This window comes from Fukomys damarensis, unplaced genomic scaffold (genome assembly GCF_012274545.1).
Source record: "Fukomys damarensis isolate Sample0158 unplaced genomic scaffold, DMR_v1.0_HiC HiC_scaffold_9, whole genome shotgun sequence".
NCBI classification, from domain to species: Eukaryota; Metazoa; Chordata; class Mammalia; order Rodentia; family Bathyergidae; genus Fukomys; species Fukomys damarensis.
Window position 1 is genome coordinate 5,846,777 of NW_022900921.1, and position 20,623 is coordinate 5,867,399.

General features: G+C 47.9%; 1 protein-coding gene across 1 annotated transcript in view; it reads right to left on the reverse strand.

Annotated features, from left to right (window-relative positions):
• The window catches only part of Glra1 (glycine receptor alpha 1), a 90,957-nt gene that overhangs the window by 55,820 nt on the left and 14,514 nt on the right, over positions 1–20,623 (reverse strand). Inside the window, 1 exon segment of the mRNA XM_033761581.1 lies at positions 2,997–3,124. Within this exon segment, the coding sequence (XP_033617472.1) occupies positions 2,997–3,124 (128 nt within the window).

Here is a 20,623-nt window from a genome sequence, read left to right on the forward strand (position 1 = left end):
AAAAAAGAAGAAAAAAAAAAAAAGGCCTTTGCAGAGTCCTGGGTTCCATCTCTAGCAGGTCAAACCAAGACAAAACAAAATCCATTGCTACGTAAGTGAGCTAATAAATGAATAAACAAGCATTAGACACATTACTGCATCAGAGTAGCTGGGTTAAAAATCCTGGTTGAAAAGTTCTTGTTTCCCAGGCATGGTAGCACAGGCCTAGAATCCCAGCACTTGGGAGGCTGAGGCAGAATCGTTGTGAGTTCGAGGCCAGCCTGGGCTACATAGTGAGACCCTGTCTCAAAAAACAAAACAAAACAAAACAAAACAAAAGACAAAACACAAAACAAAGCAAAACACTCCTGGTCGTCACAGCCGTGACTTGGTAAAGCCATTGAACAGCCATGTGCTTGTCTGCCTCATTTGTTCATTCGTTTATGAAAGGCAGCGGAGGGCTTTCCGTGCACCAGGCTTGGTGATTCACACAGAACTCCGGGTGCTCCCTCACTGGGCCTCTCAGAGAGGCTGCCTCGGAGCAAGGTCCCACCTCCGCTCAGGGTGGTGTTCCGAGAGAGCCCACCAGGGGGCGGAGTGGACTGGAATTCCTCACCCTGCCGCTTGGGGCAGAACATTCAATCTGACGGCGGAGGGCCATAACCAGTCCTTGAGCGAGCTGGGTTTGGCCAATGGTGCTTTTGAAGGACACAACTAAGCTTCCACTTTGAAAGAGTTCATGGAGAACCCCAGATTTAAATCTAGTTTTGGAAGTCCTGGCTACTCAGGGCTGCACTCCCTCCCTGCATCCATCAGCAGGAGCCGGGAAGCGGTGGCTCTTAGCCAAGGGCTGCGTTTTCGTTTTTCTCTTTGTTTCCCCAGCCTCCTGCGTTCACGGACGGTGCCTGCCTGGCCTCTCCAGGTATGTGAGTTCCGACTCTGGTGAAGTGCTTGGGTCAGATGTGCTGTGATAGCAACCTTGGTCTTGGCTTTCCTGCCCTGGGAGAAACCAAGGTTGTGCTATTGGTGATGGAGGATGTGGCTTCAGGAGCGAGGGCCAGGAACCTGGGTGCAGAGAGCCGCGGGCTGGACCCACACACAGGCCCCACTGGGTCTCCCAGGTCCTTTTTCTCTTCCCAGAGCTCCAGACTGTAGCGAGCACCCTAGAAGGGGACGTGGAGAGCAGGGGCGAAGTAGGCACACTTAAACTGCTGTCGCTGGCTGTCATGCCCTTGTTGGCTGCTGGGCTTGAGCTGCAGGGGCGGTGAGAAGGGCGTCTGGAATCAGCAGTGGGTACAGAGGTTGACTGCGGGTCCTTGGAATCAGATTCTGTCCCTGTTTTTAAGACACGGTCTTGCTATGTAGTCCAAATTGGCCTCGAGCTCACTGTGTAGCTCAGCCTGGCCTTGAATTCACGATGATCCTCCTGCTTCATCCTCTCACGTGCCAGGCTTATGGGCTCATGCCACTGCCCAAAGTACATTTTTACCAGGGTTCTGAGAGGAAGGTCATAGTGCATGGATTCCCAAGGAAGTCTTAAGATGGTGTCTCCAGAGTTCACCTAGGCATTTTAGGACATGTATGCCCTCCTTGGGCCTCAGTGAGCACAGAACTGGCTTCCCTTATTCTAGACGTTCTGATCCCACGGGGCTAAGAGGGCAAAATGAACCTTTTCAAGTGGCATGGACCAGGGTTTGTGATCCGGCAAGACATGGGCCAGATGTGGCTCCCAGATGTGTCCTATTTGAATTTCTGTGTTTTATGCTGTTTTTTCCTTTTCTTTTTTTTTTTTTGTTCCGGGGCTCAAACTGGGGTCCTTGTGCTTTAGAGGTAGGCGGCAGAATTACTGAGGTAAATACCCAGCTTTTTGTGTTTTATGAATGGGGACATTTTACATAGACCTGGATTTCTGGCTTTTCTTGAAATCCTGCGCGATTTGGCAGCACGGAGCCCACATTCCTATAAGGCCGAATGGGCCAGGGCTCAGAGCAGCTTCCCCATTCGAGGAAGCCTGAATCTCTTTTTATCCCTCGCCTCTACCGCTCCCTGTCATGTTCGCCTCACTTGTGCCTCACCTGGCTCCTTTAAGTTCCCCCCTGAAATTGTGATTCTGCTCTAGACGAGATGTGTTCAGAATTATTTGTGAATCTCAGGGTCCTCTACCGCTCCCTGTCATGTTCGCCTCACTTGTGCCTCACCTGGCTCCTTTAAGTTCCCCCCCTGAAATTGTGAATCTGCTCTAGACGAGATGTCTTCAGAATTATTTGTGAATCTCAGGAAACCTGTCAGCACATGAATTTGAGAGGAAGCCCCATGTCAAAACAAATAAAAGTGGAGGGAAGTAAAAGGAATGAAGATGTGTCACATACACGTACTGACTCCCCATGGGGAAGGTGATCATTTCGAACTGCGCACGCGTACTAAAAAAATCATAAAAATTCAACACAATAACCAAATCACCCCCCCCATGTAACTGCTTACGTTAAAAAAAAAAAACCCACAAAAAACCAAATAAAAGTGGAGCTGCTCAGGGAGAAGTAGGGAGGAGCTGTGCATCGTTCCTGCTGCCTCTCCCCTTTGGGGGCACTGAAGCCCAGAAATTCCACGGAGGTTCTGTTAAACACTGCGGATGGGGCCAAGCCCAGCCCTGCAGAGCTGAGGAACTGGAGGTCCAGAGAGAGGCAGAGGCTGAGCCAATCTCAGGGCACTGTGACCCACGCCTGGGCTCCAATCTGCTGCCATCGGTCCGTGGGTCCTCTGTCTATGGCACCACAGGCAGCAAATCTCACTCAGTTCACTTGCAGCCTCCAAGTGGTTAAAGGTGCTGTGGGGTTGGATCCTCTGAGGCTTTGTGTGGCTTTGCTGGGAGAAAAGGTTGGCTTGGTTAGCAGTGCTGGTCCCGGGTAGAGTGAGAAGGGGCTGTGGGATTTGCGCCATCTGCATATGATACTGTGCTGCTTGCTTCTCTAATCTGGGAAAGCATTTCCCTATGGGTATAAAAGGAACGTTTGCGCTACCTTTGAAATTGGGCCTGATCCTGGCATCGTATCCAGAAGTTCTCCCCATCAGCTTGTCCAGGAAATCTGAGGGTGACATCGACTTGGGAGCAGAGCGGGCGGCTTCAGCCTCCTTGGAAGCAGCGAGGCTAAGGGAGAGAGGAGAGCAAAGCGTTACCAGTGGCTCTTTCTAGGCTGCCATCAGACCCTGGCCGCACCCAGTGCCTGCAAAGCTGCCAGAGTGTTCTCAGTGGAGGAGTGGGTTGCAGGGCTCAGGGCTAAAGTGTTTACCCAGCCCAAACAGAGGCCACGCGGGCAGCCAAGAGCCGGACTAAGGCTGAGAAATCGCGGGCGCCTTTAAGGCTTCATCTCTGGGCTTTTGGGGGGGGCACAGCTGGCTGCTGGGTCTCCCTGGGAGAGGAGATCCAAGGGGCTACCATCTGGGAGATTCGGCCCTGACTCTGGTTCCCTTTGCGAGGCAGGTCTGGGGACTGATTTAGCCAGAGGGACTTTACAGTAGCAACAACACAGACTTTCTCAAGGTTTCGCTTCAGAATCAGCCACCAATTGAAAAACAAGACAAAAATAAAATGTTCCAAAGCCAGGTCCATCTGGGAATGCAAATTCTCCTGTACATGCTTATCCCGGGCCTCCACGGAACCTTTAACAAGCTTATATTCTCATAGTTTTGGGGTTCTGCCTCATGAAACATCCATGTTAGAAAATTCTCAGTTGGGAGTGGTGAGCTCCGTAGGTGCCAGAGTTGATCCCAGAGTCTCAGCCTCTTTGTATCAAGAATTGGGGATTTGAGGGCCAGGGACATAGCTCAGTGGCACCAACCTGCCTTGCAGGTGCAAAGTCCTGAGTTTGATCCCTGGTACAAAAAAAGAACTGGGGATTTGAAATCCAACAGCTTCACATGTTTTGTTACCCTCCTCACCAACACAGTGGCCCCCGATCCTCACACAGACCGGTATGAATCATGCATGGCTAAGAACGATGACCTTCTCCGGCCAGACTCTCAAAGCCACGGGGAGATTTCAGAATGCGTGGGAGGCTGCAGGGTTGAAGAGCCACTCCGAGATCTCCTAACCCTACGTGCCGCCCGCGGCGCTCCTGGGGCTGATGTACGGGAGGGAGGGGAGGGACCGAGGGAGAAATGTGTGTGGGCGTGTATGTTGGACAGAGCCTTCTGCCTCTGTGTCGAGCAGGACGCCGTGCTCCCAGGTTTGTGCTCAGCTTCCCCCGTTCCTGACCTCTGCACCTTTTTTGACCGCATCATTTGTAACGGTTCAAGCGATCTGCTCTAATGGATGCCTCTCGAGTCTACATCTCCGCTGGCGCCTCTCCTTTCAAAGCCTTCTCCTCAGTTGCCCTCCAGTGTCTGCCGTGTACACACGCTTACCTCCCACTGTGGATGCCACACTTTCCATCCCACGCTGCCCCTCCAGGTTGCAGGGACCCCAGAGGACCCCGTGTCACCTCCTCAGCTTGTCCCGCTCGCCTCTCATGACTGTCACTGTCGCTTGCCGGGTCCCATGAAGCCAGGAGCCAGGCCGCGGTGTGACGTGGCTATCTGTGTCTTAGAAGCAGGAATCCTGTCGATTTCTAGTTATTTACTTCCTTATTGTTTGTTCTCTCAACCCCCTACTGTGGGTGTGGTGGTGTCTCTGATTTCACTGGTGCTCAGTGACTACACGGTGAACGAACAGATAAATAAACAATATGCTACTTTAATTCATGAAATATCCTGGCTGGTAGGAAGGGATCATCCGTACTTCTATATGGATTAACAATTTAAAAATAATTAGATAATATTCATAGTCCTAAAACCATTGACAGAATCTGGGATTCCTTTGAAGATTTGGGAGGCATTCCAGGATTATGTGGCAACTCTTGGTTAGTAATCGGAAGATGCTTTATTCATATCTGGAAGCGCTCGTCTTGATGGGGAGAAAGAGAGACAGGTACACCGGCCTGTTTATATATGTGTAACCGTGGGTGTCGGAGACGTTCTGCGACGTGGGTAGGTTTCTGTGTGTGATGGATTGTGTGTCAATATACAGATGGGCGGGCGTGCAATAGATGTGTGCTGGGATTGCGATGTGCCCCAAGGTGCTTGTGGATGTGGGTGGATTGTGTTATGTAGATCTGTGTGTGTGAAAGTGTGAGTAATACCTGTGTTCCTGACAAGTGTGGCATTTGGTATGGGGATTTTTGTGTGTATGTGGGGTGTGTATGCCCTTGGGGTAGAAGGTGTGGGTGTACAAAATGCTTGTGATGTGTATATCACATACGTGTATTATTTTTTTCTGGTACTGGGGATTGAACTCGGGACCTTGTGGCTGTGAGGCAGGCGGCGTCACCACTGAGCTACATCCCCAGCCCACAACGCTTAATCTTGATTTGTGTGATGAGCTGTATAGAATAGCGCCAAGGAGGCAAAGGGCACATGATTTGCAGTCCATCCCACCTGGGCCGTTCCTTAGCTGTATCACCCTGGGAAGGTTATTAGATCTTTCTGAAGTTGAGTTTGCTTATCTGGTGGATTAGTTTTCCATGAGCAGCTGCACAGGTGAACAATAGCTGGGTCACTTTTTGGAGCACACTAAACTCTTTTCCCTTGCAGTGTGTGTGTGGTACGCAGCAGCTTGCAGCCTGGGTTCTGTCTCGTCTCACACTGCTTTGGGCTGAACCACAGACCAGCACGGTGGGCTGGTCTTCCTGGGTACTGTCCATGGCCACCACCAAGACCACAGTCCCGGCCAGGTCCCTGTTGGACCCACGGGTTGCTCTGTGCTGTTGTGAGCAGAGGCAGGTGGCGCACAACTTCCCCGCTCTGTCTTTCCCTTCCAGACCCTGTCTAGGAATGGCGGCCACGCAGCTCCCACAAGCCCGGTTCTCTGCAGCTCCTCCTGTCCTGTAATAATGTTATTTGGGGGCACAGTCCTCCCTCCCAGCGGCTACTGACAGCGCACGCCATGGGCCGGAGGCCTCTTTCAAGTGCCGGAATCCTATTAGGCAGTACTGAGGGAGAATGGATCAGACCCACATCATCCCATATCACCCGCTATTAGCATAAAATGCCATTTAACAGCTGAACCCTCTGCAAAGCTGATGAGGCCTCTGCTTATTCTACTTCTCCTGCCTGCAGCCACACATCTGTGTTTGGTTGCCTGTCTATGGCCTCACTCAAAACCCTGGCCCTGGGCCGAGCTGGAGGGGACCAAGACTCTGAAAATAGAAGTAGCTGGCTTCAGGTCACCCAGCTGTTTAACGAGAGAAGGGATTGTGACTCAGATTGCAAGGGTTGACTTGTACAGATGCTACAACATTTGAAAAAGACAGTTGTCAGGAGCGACGGGTACAAATCAGGATATCTGCCATTACTACTTGTTTTTGAAGCTTGTTAGGTATCCTGTTGTGCCAAGAAAATCAACACATGTGTCTGACTTCCAGTGACCCTCACAAGCACACTTTTGAATTCACCACCCTTAAAAACAGAGGGGATGTAATTGTGGCTTCTCAAACAATCCTCTGTTGTGTCAAACGATTGGTATTAAAATTCCTTTGAAGGTCTCATGCCCAGCCTCTCTCGTGTCTCATGTTTCACTTTGGTAATTTTGTAGAAGATCCCTCTGGATCCTCTACATCCACAGTGACTCCTGAGGCTTCCCTCAGTCACGGGTGAAGATCAGCAGCATTGGGAGGCATGAGAGACCTACCAAGACTCTCTGGATCGGAAGACAATTGGCTTAATATTCAGGCAGTGTTGTGGTGAGCATTCAGTAACAATAAATCCCACACCCCTTCCTCACAGCACTTGTCCAAAGATTCCTTTATTTGTCCCTAATACAAAAGTTCCATCATTTTTATGCCCAGATAGCCCTTTCCCTCCACTTGATAATCCCTGGACACTTCTGCCTATATTTAGACAGTACAATTTGCCCAGGATTATTTTAAGCCCCGCAGCCCAGTGGATCTGTTCTGTGTGGATCTGGGTAGTGTGAACACGCCTCAGGGACATGCCAGTCCATGTTTGGAGCTATCACCTTGAAGGACTTAAGGGTTTGCTGGTGGACCGTGAGGTACGGGATGGAGAAGCTGGAAACGGATCTGAGAGGTGAAATGCTCAATCATTAGGGTTTTCTGACCTTGCAGAAATATTTGGGAATGATGCAAATTGTCTCAGGATTATTGGACGTTATGGGTGGATCAGGCTTGGTTGAGGCAGGTCTGAGTAAAAGCAATTTCCAGAAGGTCAGTGAGGTCTTCGGACACAGGGTTTTCTGTGTCCCACTAAAGACTTCTGGTTTGTGGAGCCTTCAGTGGACAGAAAATTAGACACCCGTCAAGTTCCCTCTTGGGGTCTGTTACACCAAGGGCCTTTGGTACTTTGTGAGGATGTGTTAGTTACTTTTCTCTTGTCGCTGAGTCAAAATACCTGACACCCAAAGTTAGAGGGAAGGGGTTTGTTTGGCTTACAGTTTGCAGAGGTTTCAATCCATAGTCATCTGGCTGTGAGGCAGGGCTGGCAAACAGATATCACAGAGGAGATACAACATGGTGCACACAAGGCAGCAAAGGCAACAAGGGAACCTTAACAGGGTCTCCCAGTGTCTCCCTTCTATCTTCTTCAGGTTACTTAGGGTGGGCAGCACTCACACCCTTAATCCTAGTGCTCTTGAGCCTAGCATTACATCTTGAATCAATCCCAGATTCACACATTCCAGATCCAGCCTATGACCGCATGAGGCTCTGGGGGGACATCTAGACCCAAACCATGACAGAGGACTTTACTTGTGACTATGGATGGCACAGATGATGGAAATGTCCAATAGTAAAGTTCAACCGAGGGTCAGAGACAGGATGGTACCACACAGTTGGGGCTGTGTGACCTTTGGCTCTTGGCTTTTCATCTCCTAAGATTAAAAAGTGGGGGGATTAGGAGAACTCTTAAGAGTCCTTCAGCCTGAGGCCATCCTGTCACAAATCTATAATATTCCCTCTTTTTCATGAGCCTGATCTTGGATCTGAAATTGTCCAGACTGCTCTGGGTGAAAATGAGTGTGTTCGTTTTGGTCCTTCCCCATCATCCAGCCTCAAGATTTCCCTCCGGGGAGCCAAAGTGTTTCTCAAGCATGTGTTGGAAGGAAGGCCAGATCAATGATGCTCAGATACTCATTCTTCAGTTACAATGTCAATTGGAAATAAGGAATCAATATGGAGCCGTCAATCTGAATTTCACATGAACTATGCTTGGCAAGAAGACCAGGGAGAAATGATTTTGATTACCCTCTGCTTGGGCCCAACACACTGAAGAGCACCCCGATGTCTGCCATCTCCCAGGGTCACTGTAGGTGAAGAGGTTGTGGAAGTCAAGGTAGGAAAGGGGAGGAAGGGGCAAGGAGAGGCTGGAGAGGGACTGCGAAGCTGAGCACAGCCGAGGGAGGGCCTCGTAGGGCCGGAGCAGGAAAGTAGAGGCGTCGACTGCAACAGAAAGGGAGCCAGGCAGCGGGAGAGGCAGAGGAAGGAGGGAAAGTAGGGATGTTGGAGGCTGTTGTGACTGAAGAATTCAGTCAGCTGGAGATTGGGAACCCAGCTGTGGCTGGAACGAGGGTGGGAAGGTCTGAGGGGCCTTGTGGGGTAGGACAGTTTTTGTCTTAAGACCTGAAGGTTGGTGTGGAGCTGGCTTGGCAAAACAGGGGAGAAAGGTTTACAGCTTTGTGGGGATCATGAGTATTGGTTGTAAGTGTTGTTAACTTTAGTAACTCCATATGTGTTAAGTTTCTCCAGTTTAGCAGGTGGTGTGTTTCCTTTGTGGAATTCTTGAAAGTTACAGTTTCTTGTTTCTGACCTTCAGATGTGTGGTTGTCCGGGTTACTGCTACCCACGGTGGGTTGTTTTTGTTGAGCCTGTTTGCTCTTTTCCTGTGTGAACTTTCAGTTACTATGGTAACCCCATCCCATAATAGTTTTTTTTTTTTTTTGCTTTAAAAGGCTGATGCTTGCCGGCAATAAACGTTGCCTGGATCAGACTCTTGTCTTGGCGTCCTTCCTCTCTCTCTGCCCCATCTCCACCCCGCTGCTCTTTCAGGTTTGAGGCATTGCTGGACAGTGCTCTGCGTCGCCGGCTTGCGAAACAGCTTGTGTAAATCTTAGTGGTGAGAGGGGGCTTTGGAAACGGAAAGAAGTTTAGTGTGTGTGAGGAGGGAAGGAAGTAGGGGGAGAGAGAGAGAGGGAGAGACAGAGAATAAGATTAAGCATGAACAATGAGGACGGAACACTTAAGTCCGTGAGGTTTTTGCCTCTGTGTGGTTGGGGCCCTGCCTGCCCTTTTGATGGGTGTGGGGGTTAAGGGAAACGGATCCTTTCCGACCCATTCACAGTAACAGTAATAAATCTGAGGCCTCAGCTCTGGTTTGGGTCAACTGACCTGGGGCCGGCCCAGTCTGGGCATCATGGCTGCCAAGGGTACCTTGCTTTCCAGACAGTTTGTCCCCTGATTGGGCCACAGAGTCCCCTTTGTCTTGGCAGGGAGCTAACCCAACGAGCCAGTGTTTATTCTGGGCCGAGCGCGCCTGGCCTCATGGTCAGAAGCTATCAAGGGCCCCATTGTAGGTTTTGGGGGGCATTTTCTTAATACACAGGCAGAAAGGTCACTGTGGAATGGAGGACGTGCTCCGAGGCAGGAGGCGGGAAGCCTGGTGCTCGCTTTGGTGCAGGCTCTCACTTCCCTGGGAACTTTAGTCTCCCTCTTTTCCTAGCGTGTCCTCAGTATCTTTCCCCGTGGAATGGCACTTTTGGGTTAGTCTGGGCCTGGTTCACTGTGAGTGCTGATGTCATCTGCCTGGAAAATCCCAGCTGACCCAGCAGGAAAGAGTAGGAGGAGGCGTTGTCAGTTTGTGCCCAAGTACTGTGCTGTCGAGCAGTGGCTTTTCTGATTTCCGTGAGCCCTCTTGCTCTAAAATCCTATGGTCCTTACCATTTGCCCAGCACCCACTATATGCGTAAGGCACACAGTGGTGGTGTGTGTCGCTGCCTAGCAGTAAAATCCTTTGGTGTGAACGAGACTTGTGCCTGGCATGTAGGAGCAATGCAAGAGCAATTACTGAATAGCCTTTGTATTCCTGTAACTTATTGGTCAATGGACAGATTACGTACTTTAGCAATTACAATTATTATTATTGCTATTATTTGCTGGTACTGGGGATCGAACTCAGGACCTTGCACTTGCGAGGCAGATGGTGGCATCGCTGAGCTAAATCCCTGGCTCTGTTTAGCGGTTATTATTGTAAGACGTTGACACCTGGCTGAGTGCCCTGTGGTGGCTTAGAGGAGAAAGGCAGTTTTTTTGGGGAAGGGAGGGGATTGGTGAGGACAGTTTCTGAGTTTTATTAATTTCAGCCTCTGTGCGCTTTTAGACTGGCCCTGGGGAAGGGAAGGGGCTCATGGAGGTTCAGGCCCTTGGCCTTAGGCACTGTCTGGGTTTTCCATTCCTGGTTCTGAGTACAGGCAACTGGGAGGTTGTTATACACCCTGGGCTTTGCTGGTCACCCTCAGCGTCACCTCAGTTTCATCGTCGGGGCAACATCTGGCTTCCCCCGGCCAGCTGTGCAATTCTGATTTGATTTGATTGCAGTAGGGGCTTAGGCCGAGAGGGTGGTGCCTGACATTTTATTATTCTCACTTCAGGATCTGCTAAGCACCCCTGGGAGCAGAACGTCACCGGCACATGTGCTGAGCTGGTTCTCTTTAGGTCTTCCCGTTTCTCTGACTCAAGGCCCAGTCCCCCTGGCAGACAGGACTCTGAAGGCATGGCTTTCACAAGCTCTCTTCCAGGCTCTGTAGAAACACGGTTTGCATAAAGCATGGAGTCTGGTGAGTGGTCAGGGCTTAAGGCTTGATAAATATTTGTGAACTGGTTGATGAATACCTGTCATTCCAGAGGAAGCTTAAGTTAGCCATGTAGCCCTTTCCATCAGTGATATGGTTTGGCTGGAGTAAAACAAAACAAAACAAAACAGGCCTGAACTCTGGTCCTGGGGCTTTTTGTCAGCCCCTAGAAAAAAATCCATGTTGTCCTCTAAGCAAATCCAGGGTAGGAAACTAGGGGAAGAACCCCTCTCTCTTTGTCTCTGGAGAAGCATCCTGCAGTGGAGTGGCTTGAACAACTGACCAGTTCAAACCTATGTACATAAACCCTACATTCTGGCCCCCATTACGGCACTGCTTATAACTCTGCAACAGCCATCCTCCTTGGTTCTGATGGCCAATATCTGCCTCACTTGGAGAAATTTTCCGACCTTTGGTGTCCTTCCACAGTCTGGTCCTGAGGTAAACGGCCTCTTGGCTTTTGCCCTGGGCATCAAGGAGCTCCTGGATGCAGTAAAGCATGAGCAGTCTAGGGGGCGGTGTTCTTCAGAGGCTGGGGTGCTGAGGATGGGCCCATGAGGTCTGCTCTGTTTGGGTGAAAGCTCTCAGCAGGCTGTGCGTCATCAGCATGCATTGCACGAGTTGGAACGGAGAGCAAATGGCTCTCATTACCTTCGGTGCAGCTTTCTTTTTAATCAGATAAATTTCACTGGAGAAATGCGTCTTTGCAGAGTAATGGAGCTCAGGGTTTCTGGACCAAAAATTTTTGGGAGAAAAAAAGATTGCATTAATTAGCAGAGATGGGTCATTTGAGGTTGCAGAGGTAGTGGGAGGTATGCATATCAAGGAGAAATAGTACTACCATCAAAAGAGACGTGATATCAGCTAATGATAATAATAGCTACCACTCACTATTTGTCATGGCTTAGATAATTTGCATACGCACTGTATTTAATCTTTTTAACGATCTCATGAAGGTGACATCATTACCCCATTTTACAGATGAAGAAGCTGACTCATTCATTTCCAGAAACCCAGCCAAGTTCTCCAAGTTCGTGAGCAGCAAGCCCACGAATCAACCGTTTTCTACAGCCCGCACTGGGCACCATTGTGCTCTCTTGACTGTCGAAAGTGATAGTGGTTTGCAGAGTCCCTCTGAGGAGCTGCCCTGGCTCACAGTACCAGTGTTTCCAAGACTTTTGGGGATTAGGAGCTCCCGGAACTGAGAAGTACGGGTTGAGAACAACATAATCATCGCTGCTCCTGCCTACTGGTTCAGCTCCTACGGCTCTTCAATTTATTGGCCCCTCCATCCCCAGGAGAAGCCCTTCCCATACCTACGATGACAAGGGTCCGCAGAGAGGCTGAGAAATCTGCTCAGGGTCTCAGATGGTAGAATCATAGCGTAACTAGGGTCTCCAGTTTCGATTTGGGACACTTGCTTGTCTACTTGGTTGTGCCCAAAAGACATGGGGGCGGGTAGGACTTTCTTTCTTTCTTTTTTTTTTTTTTTTGGTTTTTTTGAGACAGGGTCTCACTATGTAGTTGAGATTGACCTGGAGCTCACTATGTAGCCCAAGCTGATCTTGAACTCACAGTGATCCTCCTGCCTCAGCCTCCCGAGGGCTGGGATTACAGGCATGCACCATGATGCCCGGCAGGACTTTCTTGACTGCTTATTAGATCATCTGTCAAAATTTTTCTGATGTCATCCAGCCTTACACTTCACCCATTTCTGTCTCTGTTTATTCGCCTTTAAAATGTATCTACCTTTACTGCCTGAAAAGATTGTTTGAATGACAAAGGGTCACAGTGGTTGTACAAATGCAGTGGTAATAAACTTTGGTTTTCCAGATTATAAACTCTTTTTATTTACCAGACGTTTTGAGGCAGTGATCATCTCATCTGAGAGAGCATTAGGTTACTACTTCATTTATTTATGTATATATTCAGAACAAGTATAGAAATACCTATTGTGTGTCTGAGAATTAGGTGTTAGAAAAGGATGTAAATTAAAATAAAAACCTCTAGTCCATACTGAGTGGTTATAAAGTATGGGGCCTTATATTAAAAGCTTTATGTATGATATTTAATTTTTTAAATATTTCTGTGGATTGGGTATCCTTATCCCCATTTTATTGATGAGGTGACTGAAGTTCCTAAGGCTGAATGTTTTTCTGAGGTTCACCTGACCTCGTAGAATTTTCTTGCCTCTGTCAGTGACAAGCTTGCACAGACATAGCTTTGAAAGCTGTCCAACTTGGAGAGACAAATCCCTTCCACAAGAATGTGTTTGAATTATCTGAGCCTATTAACAAAAAAAAAAAAAAAAAAGGACATCTCTTTCTCTTCCTCTCTGTACGATTTCAAACCTGTAGTGGAAAAATAGCCAAGTTGTAATGAACCCAGAGGGATTGCATCAGCCAAAATGGTGCTGTTTATCCCAGAAAAGCATAGAGGTTTTCAGTGTAGCGGAGCCTGGATATATGTGATCTTCAGGCATTCAGAATGATTCAAAGGATGATGCTGGGAAAAGAAACGACTCTCATGGAGTATCCCACCAAGGATGAAAGGGTCTTAAAAGAACTAACAATTTGAATGAAACAATTTGAATTAAAACCCGAAGTTGCCTTTAATAAACTCAATGATTGGTCCTCAGGAAGGGAGCACTTAAGGGAGAGTTCAGAGGGCTTAACTGAAGTGGGTATTTGTATGCAAATACAGAGCTGTAGGGAAGCCCTGGGCTCTAACGCTGTTCTCCAAGGGGGTCTGTTGATTTCCCTGAATCTCTGAGACAGAATCCAAGCTGCAGCTCTGCTTATGGGGTGGAATTTCTTCATTTCCTTGAGAACTTTCCAAGGTGCTGGGGATAAGAATCAAGAATGGTGGTCACTTTGTGCGTTAGACACCCTGTTGACCACCTGCTATAGATTAGTGACTGTAAACAACACCACCAGTCTGGCAGGAACTGCCGTGTCCGTTCTATGGAAGCAGAATGAAATAAGGCCATGAGCAATTACTCTCTAAATACCATACGCAGAGCTAAGGACTTTCCCACTCAAGCTTCCTGATCCTCCCGGCCGCTGTGTGGAGCACCATCCTTGTCCTGCTTTATTTTTCAGGCGAGGAAACTGAGACACCGAGGGACTCTGACTTCATCACAGTGTCACCTGGAAGGGTTGATGCAAGAATGTAACGGAAGTGGGATTTTGGCATAGGCTTTGGAGCAGCTGTTCAAAGCTGCGAAAGCAGCGAACTCAACTCCAATCCGCATTCTGCTCACATTAAGTTCCCTCTCCTGTTGGGCCCATGTGGTCTTCTGTCAGGAATCTTTACTTAGGAGAACTCAAGGGGATGTTGAGAAGAGCTTGTGAGGCTTGATGAACCGGACAGGAGATGGGTGGGGGATGTGGGAAGGGACAAGACGCCGGGGCCAGGTTTCAGGGCGAAGGATCTCCAGTGTCGCTGTCTCTTGGGCTCTTCCTTCCTTTCTGTGTCCCTTCGTCAGGATCCTCTAGCAGGGTCACCTTTCGGGCTCACAGTGGGACCAGATCAGAGCCTGGGTCCCACTCCTTCCTGCTTGATGCTGCAGGGCTCAGGGGCAAAGAGAAGCAACCTAGTTCAGGGGACGAGCTGTGCGGAGCCAGAAATCCTGGCTTTGACCTCTCCCTGTTGTGATTCTTTATTGTGTGGTCTTGGGCACGGCCCTTTCTCTATGTGGGCGTCAGCACCCTTATCCATACAGTGCAGATGCTGCTGGCCCAAGCCTCTCCATCACCATGGGTGACGAATCTGCGGACTTCTGGAACCTTCTCTGTGCTTTGCACTGGAATCTGTTCACTCTCACGCTCAGAAGAGTCCCACAACCCTCTCAGCCAATTCTTCTGCTGTGCTCTTAGTAATTTATCTGTTAAGTAGTAAATTAATAGCATTACGTTGGCATTTCGTTCGACAGGATTAAGATGATCTGATGGTAACAGAGCAGTAATTGATGCTGCACAGACGGGCACTGTCCGGTAGCAAAAACCGTTCTTCACAAGCTGGCTGGTTGCCCTCACTCCAGAGTCTTTCAACCCTTTAGAAATAACTTTTTCCTCTTATCATTAAAGCAAGAATACATGTTTGGAGAAATAAAATATGGTTCAAATTAAAGAAAAAAAAAAAAGAACCCACCTGGAAAGTCTATTATTTAGATACCTATTTGCTTAAACACTGGTACCTTTCTTCTTGTTTTCTCCTCTCGATGGATTTTCATCAGTTTTGTTTTTCTCCAATTGAAGATCAAAATGAGCCCTTTTCTCTCACTGTTAAACTTTCAGAAACACGGTTTTAAATGACTACTTATGCCGGTGTGTGGCTGTATTAGCATTCATTAAACTATCCCTCCTATTGTTGGCCATTTGCATTATTTTCAAGTTTTAGCTCTTATAATTATGCTGTGAAAATCACCCTTGGTGGCAAACTTCTATTCATGTCTTAGAAGCAAAATTGCCAAGTCAAAGGGTAGGGAGAGTTCTGAGGCAGAAGGACTGAAGCACTGTCCACAAGCCACTCTCTCCCACCCCCAGCAGCTTGGCTGAGCATTGAAAATTAATTCTTGGTCATGCAGAATCCACGAGAGTCTATTCAGAAGGGGCTAGAGACAATAAAAATTAAAAAGAGGGAAGGTGACCTTCTACCTTTCCCCTTTCTCTCCCCTGGGAACCTGTGGAACCATAGGCCCTGGAACAAGCCGGAGGGGAGAGAGGGACATCTCCGTGACAGGTCGCACGGACTCCCAGCATTGCTGTAGCTCCCTGAACGTCATCTGGTGTTCGCTTGCTCTGCCTGTATCTTCTACTCATGTCATGCACGTTTCTTCTCCTAAAGTACTTATATCCCCTAAATGCTTGAAATGAGAGGTAGGACAGCATGCGACTCAACACTGGTTTTGCCATGTATTAGCTGTGAGATCTTGGGCAAGTCACTTAACTGCTCTGAGTGTGTTTCTTGAGCAGTAAAATAAGGGCAATAATAGCCCCTTCCTAAGATTGTTGGAATTAAAAGAAAAAAATTTTTTAAGCATCAACCGCAGTGCCAGGCACGTAGAGACCACTTAGAATGATAGCTTTAATGACAAGAAGAAATACAGTTAAGTGTCTATTCATAAGATTCTGGTATTTTTTTGCTAAAATTTTGTTTCAGCCCTAGTGAAACCTAATATTGTAATTCTAAAGGGCCTCAGAAAACTCTAAAGGCTGAAATAGGTAGGGATGGCAGGAAATAGTGGATGTGGGCTATACTTGGAATCCTGGCTAAGTTTCTGTATTCCGTTGTAGGCTCTGCATTTTAAGAGGGACATTAACAGCTGGCGCAGGTCCAAGAAGGAACAACTGGGCTGGTAAACAAACTTGAAATTGACCTATAAGGAATAATTAAGGACTCTGTGGGTGTTTGGCTCTGAGAAGACTTAGGCAGAAGGATCAGCCCATTGGGCTGTTGTAGGGAAAAGGGATCCAGGTTAATAAAATAATGGTCTTGAGTCCTTTCCTATTTTCCAGGCCCTGAGCTCAGCTCTTGTTCAAATATTCTTTTTTCCTCTCCGTGTCACTGTATGAGGTGTGTGTTTGTGTTCCTAACATGTAGGTGAACCCATGGAGGCACAGAAGGGAGAAGTGACTTGGTTGACAATTACATGGCTAACAAGTGGCCAGGTAGGAATGGAGCAGGATCTATCCATCTGCTTGGTTTGTGCACATTCCATAGCTTGTCGACTCCTTCCAAGAGACCAAGGAAAGTGAGTGTCACTCTCAAAGAGTGTGGCTGGGCTGGGGATTTAGCTCAGTGGTTCTGCTGCCTGCCTCACAAGCACAAGGTCCTGAGTTCAATCCCCGGTACCCCCTCAAATGTGTGGCTGGCTGCGACCGACATGTGAGGAGCCTTAGGACTCCCCAGTAATGGAATTGGATGGTTAGTTTCTGGTCACTAGAAGTGTTCCCCTAAGCCTGGACTTTTACAAGCTCGTGGTCTAAAAGTGACGGCTGAGGGCTGTGCTAGGACTGTGGCTGTCCTAATGACTTGCGAACTCTTGAAAGTTACGTAACTCCATTAAGCCTTAGTCTTTTCATTGGTAACCTGGGAATACTATCGAATTTTAGAATTGTTGGGAAGAGTTAAAAAAATATAGTTCAACAATTTGGTGAAGAATGTGGCATACAGAAGCTGCTCATTATGTATTAGGGGAACAGGGAAACCTTGGTCTCATTGTAGTGGTACTTGACATTTACATGGCAATCCATGAGTTTTCTCGCTGGGGCCCGTCCCAGGTTTGGACGGGCTGCCTCGGAGTAAATATTGTACCTCATTCTGCAGAGGTAGGCACCTGCTAGTTTCTGGCCCCTAAGGCAAAGCTAGTTTAGACTTCCAAACAAGGGCAGTGGAATTAATAAAGAGAATGCTAGACTGAAATGTTAGGCAACAGAAGAGATATTATTGGAAGAGAGGTTAGAACCGCTTGACTGTATTGATCAAATAGTATCTGGGTGTCCAGAGTTCCCTGTGTGCCCAGCCATGTGGATAAAGGGAAGTTCAGTCAAGTGGAGACCAGCTGTGTCTTCCAGGGTCTTCACACCTGGAGGGACTCAGGCAATTATGAAAAGATGAGGGAATAAGACGAGGGTCAGTGTCTGCTAAATCTTTTGCTTGGGATGATAGCCCTTGGGCAGTTGCAGGAGAGATGCTGAGAGGCTAGGGGTTGGAGAAGACCTTGGAAAATCTCCTCTGGTCTGGGACTCTGTCCTTTTGATGATTTGTTCTAGCAGGCCCCGTGCAGCGCTGTTGCTCTGTCTTTCTGTCGGGTGCGTTCCCAGTCCTCGTCCTTCCCCAGGACGTCCCCTGGGAATCTGCTGATCCTCGTTGCCCGTGGTCAGGCTGGAGGAGCAGCCCCCAGCTGGCCTCCATTCCCAGAAAGACAGCAGCAGCCTCCCCACACTCCTTGTTCTGCCAGCATCAGTCCAGGACCCTGCTAATATCAGCTGTGGTGCTAGGAGAGGGAGACGTGGAATCAGCTACCTGAATGGGAAAGCTTTCACTTTGGGGAGTTTTGACTGTTTGAACCCCCCGACCCCCTTCAACAAGACAAATGGATTTCAGTTGTTTGGAGAGTGTCTTCTTTTCTTCTCATTTCTTTTTTCCCCTTCATCCCTCTTTAGCATCTGCTTCTTGCATTGTGGTTCCCCCGCTTTCATGAGCTTCTGAAAGCTGGAATGAAGGTGTTGGGAGGGGTGGTGAAGGGCTCTGTGCCGTCTGACGCCAGAGAAGACTGCAGGGAGGTCTGCAGGGGGAAGGAGTCTCGTGGCGAGGCCTTGGCTGACCCAGCCTCCCCGGCTATCGAGTGCCCTTTCCTCTTTATTACTCTGCTCATCGCTTTCTTTTTCTACTCTCCCCGCTTTATTACTGTGTTTTCTTCTCCCTTCTCTACTCTGTTTTTGGTTTTATTTCACATTTCTATTTATTTCTTGTCAGTATGCTCTCTCTCTTTTTCCTCCTCTCCTTCCCTTCCTTCCTTTCCCTTTTCTTGACAGAATCTCACCTTGCTACCTCTGTCGCCCAGGCTGGCTTCCAGCTCACGATTCTGCTTCCTCCGCTGGGTCTACACATGCATGCCTCCAAATGCACACACTTGGCTCCACGGTTCCTTCTTTTTTGTCTCCCCCAATATTTCTTTGATCTCTTTACACCTCTCAGGGTAGTAGGAGGAAAGGAAATTGAGAGTTTGGGTACAGGACTGAGAGGAAGGTATGCCGCCAAGTTTTCCTTCTCCCTTTCCCCACTGGGAAAGGCTGACATGTGGGGCAAGTCCTTACTATTCTTCCTCAGAGATGTGATTTGCCCCTTCCGTCTTACCAAACCTCGTGGCTGGAGGAGTTCGTATCTCTTGCTTATGCGACATCCTCTTGTTTCACATGGACAATATCTTTCTCCCCTTGGAGACTTGGAACTTGGTTTGGGAAGTCAGTCAAGGGGTCCAAGCTCTGTAAGATCTCTGCCCTGGCCCCTTCAGCCAACCCAGGGGATGACGTACCGACTTCACAGGGTTGCTGTACAGATTAAATAGTTAATGCACACAGAGCTTTTCGAAAAGATCTCGGCATATGGTAGGCTCTCAAATGCCCATTTCTTGCTGATATTATGAATTGCACATATGACTGCTTTAGAGGGTTTCTTTTCCATGAGGCAAGGCGGGGTGAGTCACAGATGTCCTTCTAATATAAGGAATAGAAGACTACAGGTACAGCTCAAATAGATATTTGTTGGTCAACCGGACAAAGGATGACCTGAGCCCAGCTGGGCTCTGCCTGGTGAGTGTGCTCACTTTGTACCAACACGTGCCATCTTTTCTGTTTGAATTCAGATTGCAGCCCATGCTCATGATCCGCCCCGAGAAGCTGCCTGGGACTAAAGTTAGAACAGAATTTAAGACAGTAATGTTAAGTGAAATAAGAAAGATGCAGAAAGTTAAATGCTGTAGTTTTTCTTATATAAGAAACTAAAATATAAATATAAAGAAGATACATTAGGAAATAAGACTTTGTAGAGAGGGAATAGGGGGTGGGGGGAGGTTGTGGGGGTTAGAGGATGAAAACTAATCAAGATATAATATATACACGTACTAATGCCTCAAAACAAAAGGGCTGCTCATACATGTGAAAAAAGTCAAGTACTTGGAAGCAGCCTGAAATCTAATTAAATATGGATCCTAATACCATAGATATAGATCAATAATTACTAGAATCAAAAGACTCTGTCCTCATATTTGTTATACTTTAATGAAGATACTTGAAAAGGTCTTTAGAAAAGGTAAAGTTAGTTAGATATCGTTCACAGTGGACCTTCTTTGTGAGTCCCTGTGATACTTTCTCTGTTCCCAATGATAGCACTGGAGGCAGAACACTAGAGAGCAATGATCCCAAACCCAAACCACTTCATATTATGCCTAACTCCAATACTGTTGTTAATTTTTAACTCAATCTAAAAAAATTAACAGTATCAGTATGATAATGCAATTGGTATATCTGGTACCTAAGAAGACAAAATCCATGATGATTAAAAGAAAAGAAATGTATCCTGTACCATTGTTATTTGTCTTGGCTACTACTGGGGAAACACCTTCTGGATTTTTGGGAAAGTTGTCACGGGGATGAGAGACCTGGGGTGCTCAGTGCTTTTCTGGGCTGGATATGAAGTCAGTGTGACTTGGGACAAGTACGTGTCCCTCTGGGCTCAGTTCTCCTTGGAAATGGAAGGAATAGGGCCAGGTGGTCCTTTCCCCTCCTCCTTTCACAATGGGGAGGGTTTTGTGAAATCACACACTGGATTGGGTAGGAATCCAGTCACCCTGACGAGAACATGTACCATCCCTCACTTTGTTCTCAGAACCCAAATCTGTAGTATAACGCTGGCCTTCGATTTTCCAGTGACATTTTATTTATGGCACAATGACTCCAGTGGGCAAAGCAGTTCCAGTTGCTCTGAAAATTCCAACGAACACACCAGACGGGCTCAGCCTCTAGGCTCACTTATGCTGGGGGAAAATGTGATCAACTCGGTACGTTGTCTTTTTGGACTTGACTTTCTCTACCCGATGAAGGCTGTGAGTTTGATTGTATGCCTCCAAATTTGTACTCTCTGACATCCTCTGTTTTTGAAAAGACATTTTTAACTTTTAAAAGTTTTATATAGGGCCAGGGATTTAGCTTAGTGGTTTTGCCACTTGCCTCACAAGCACAAGAACCC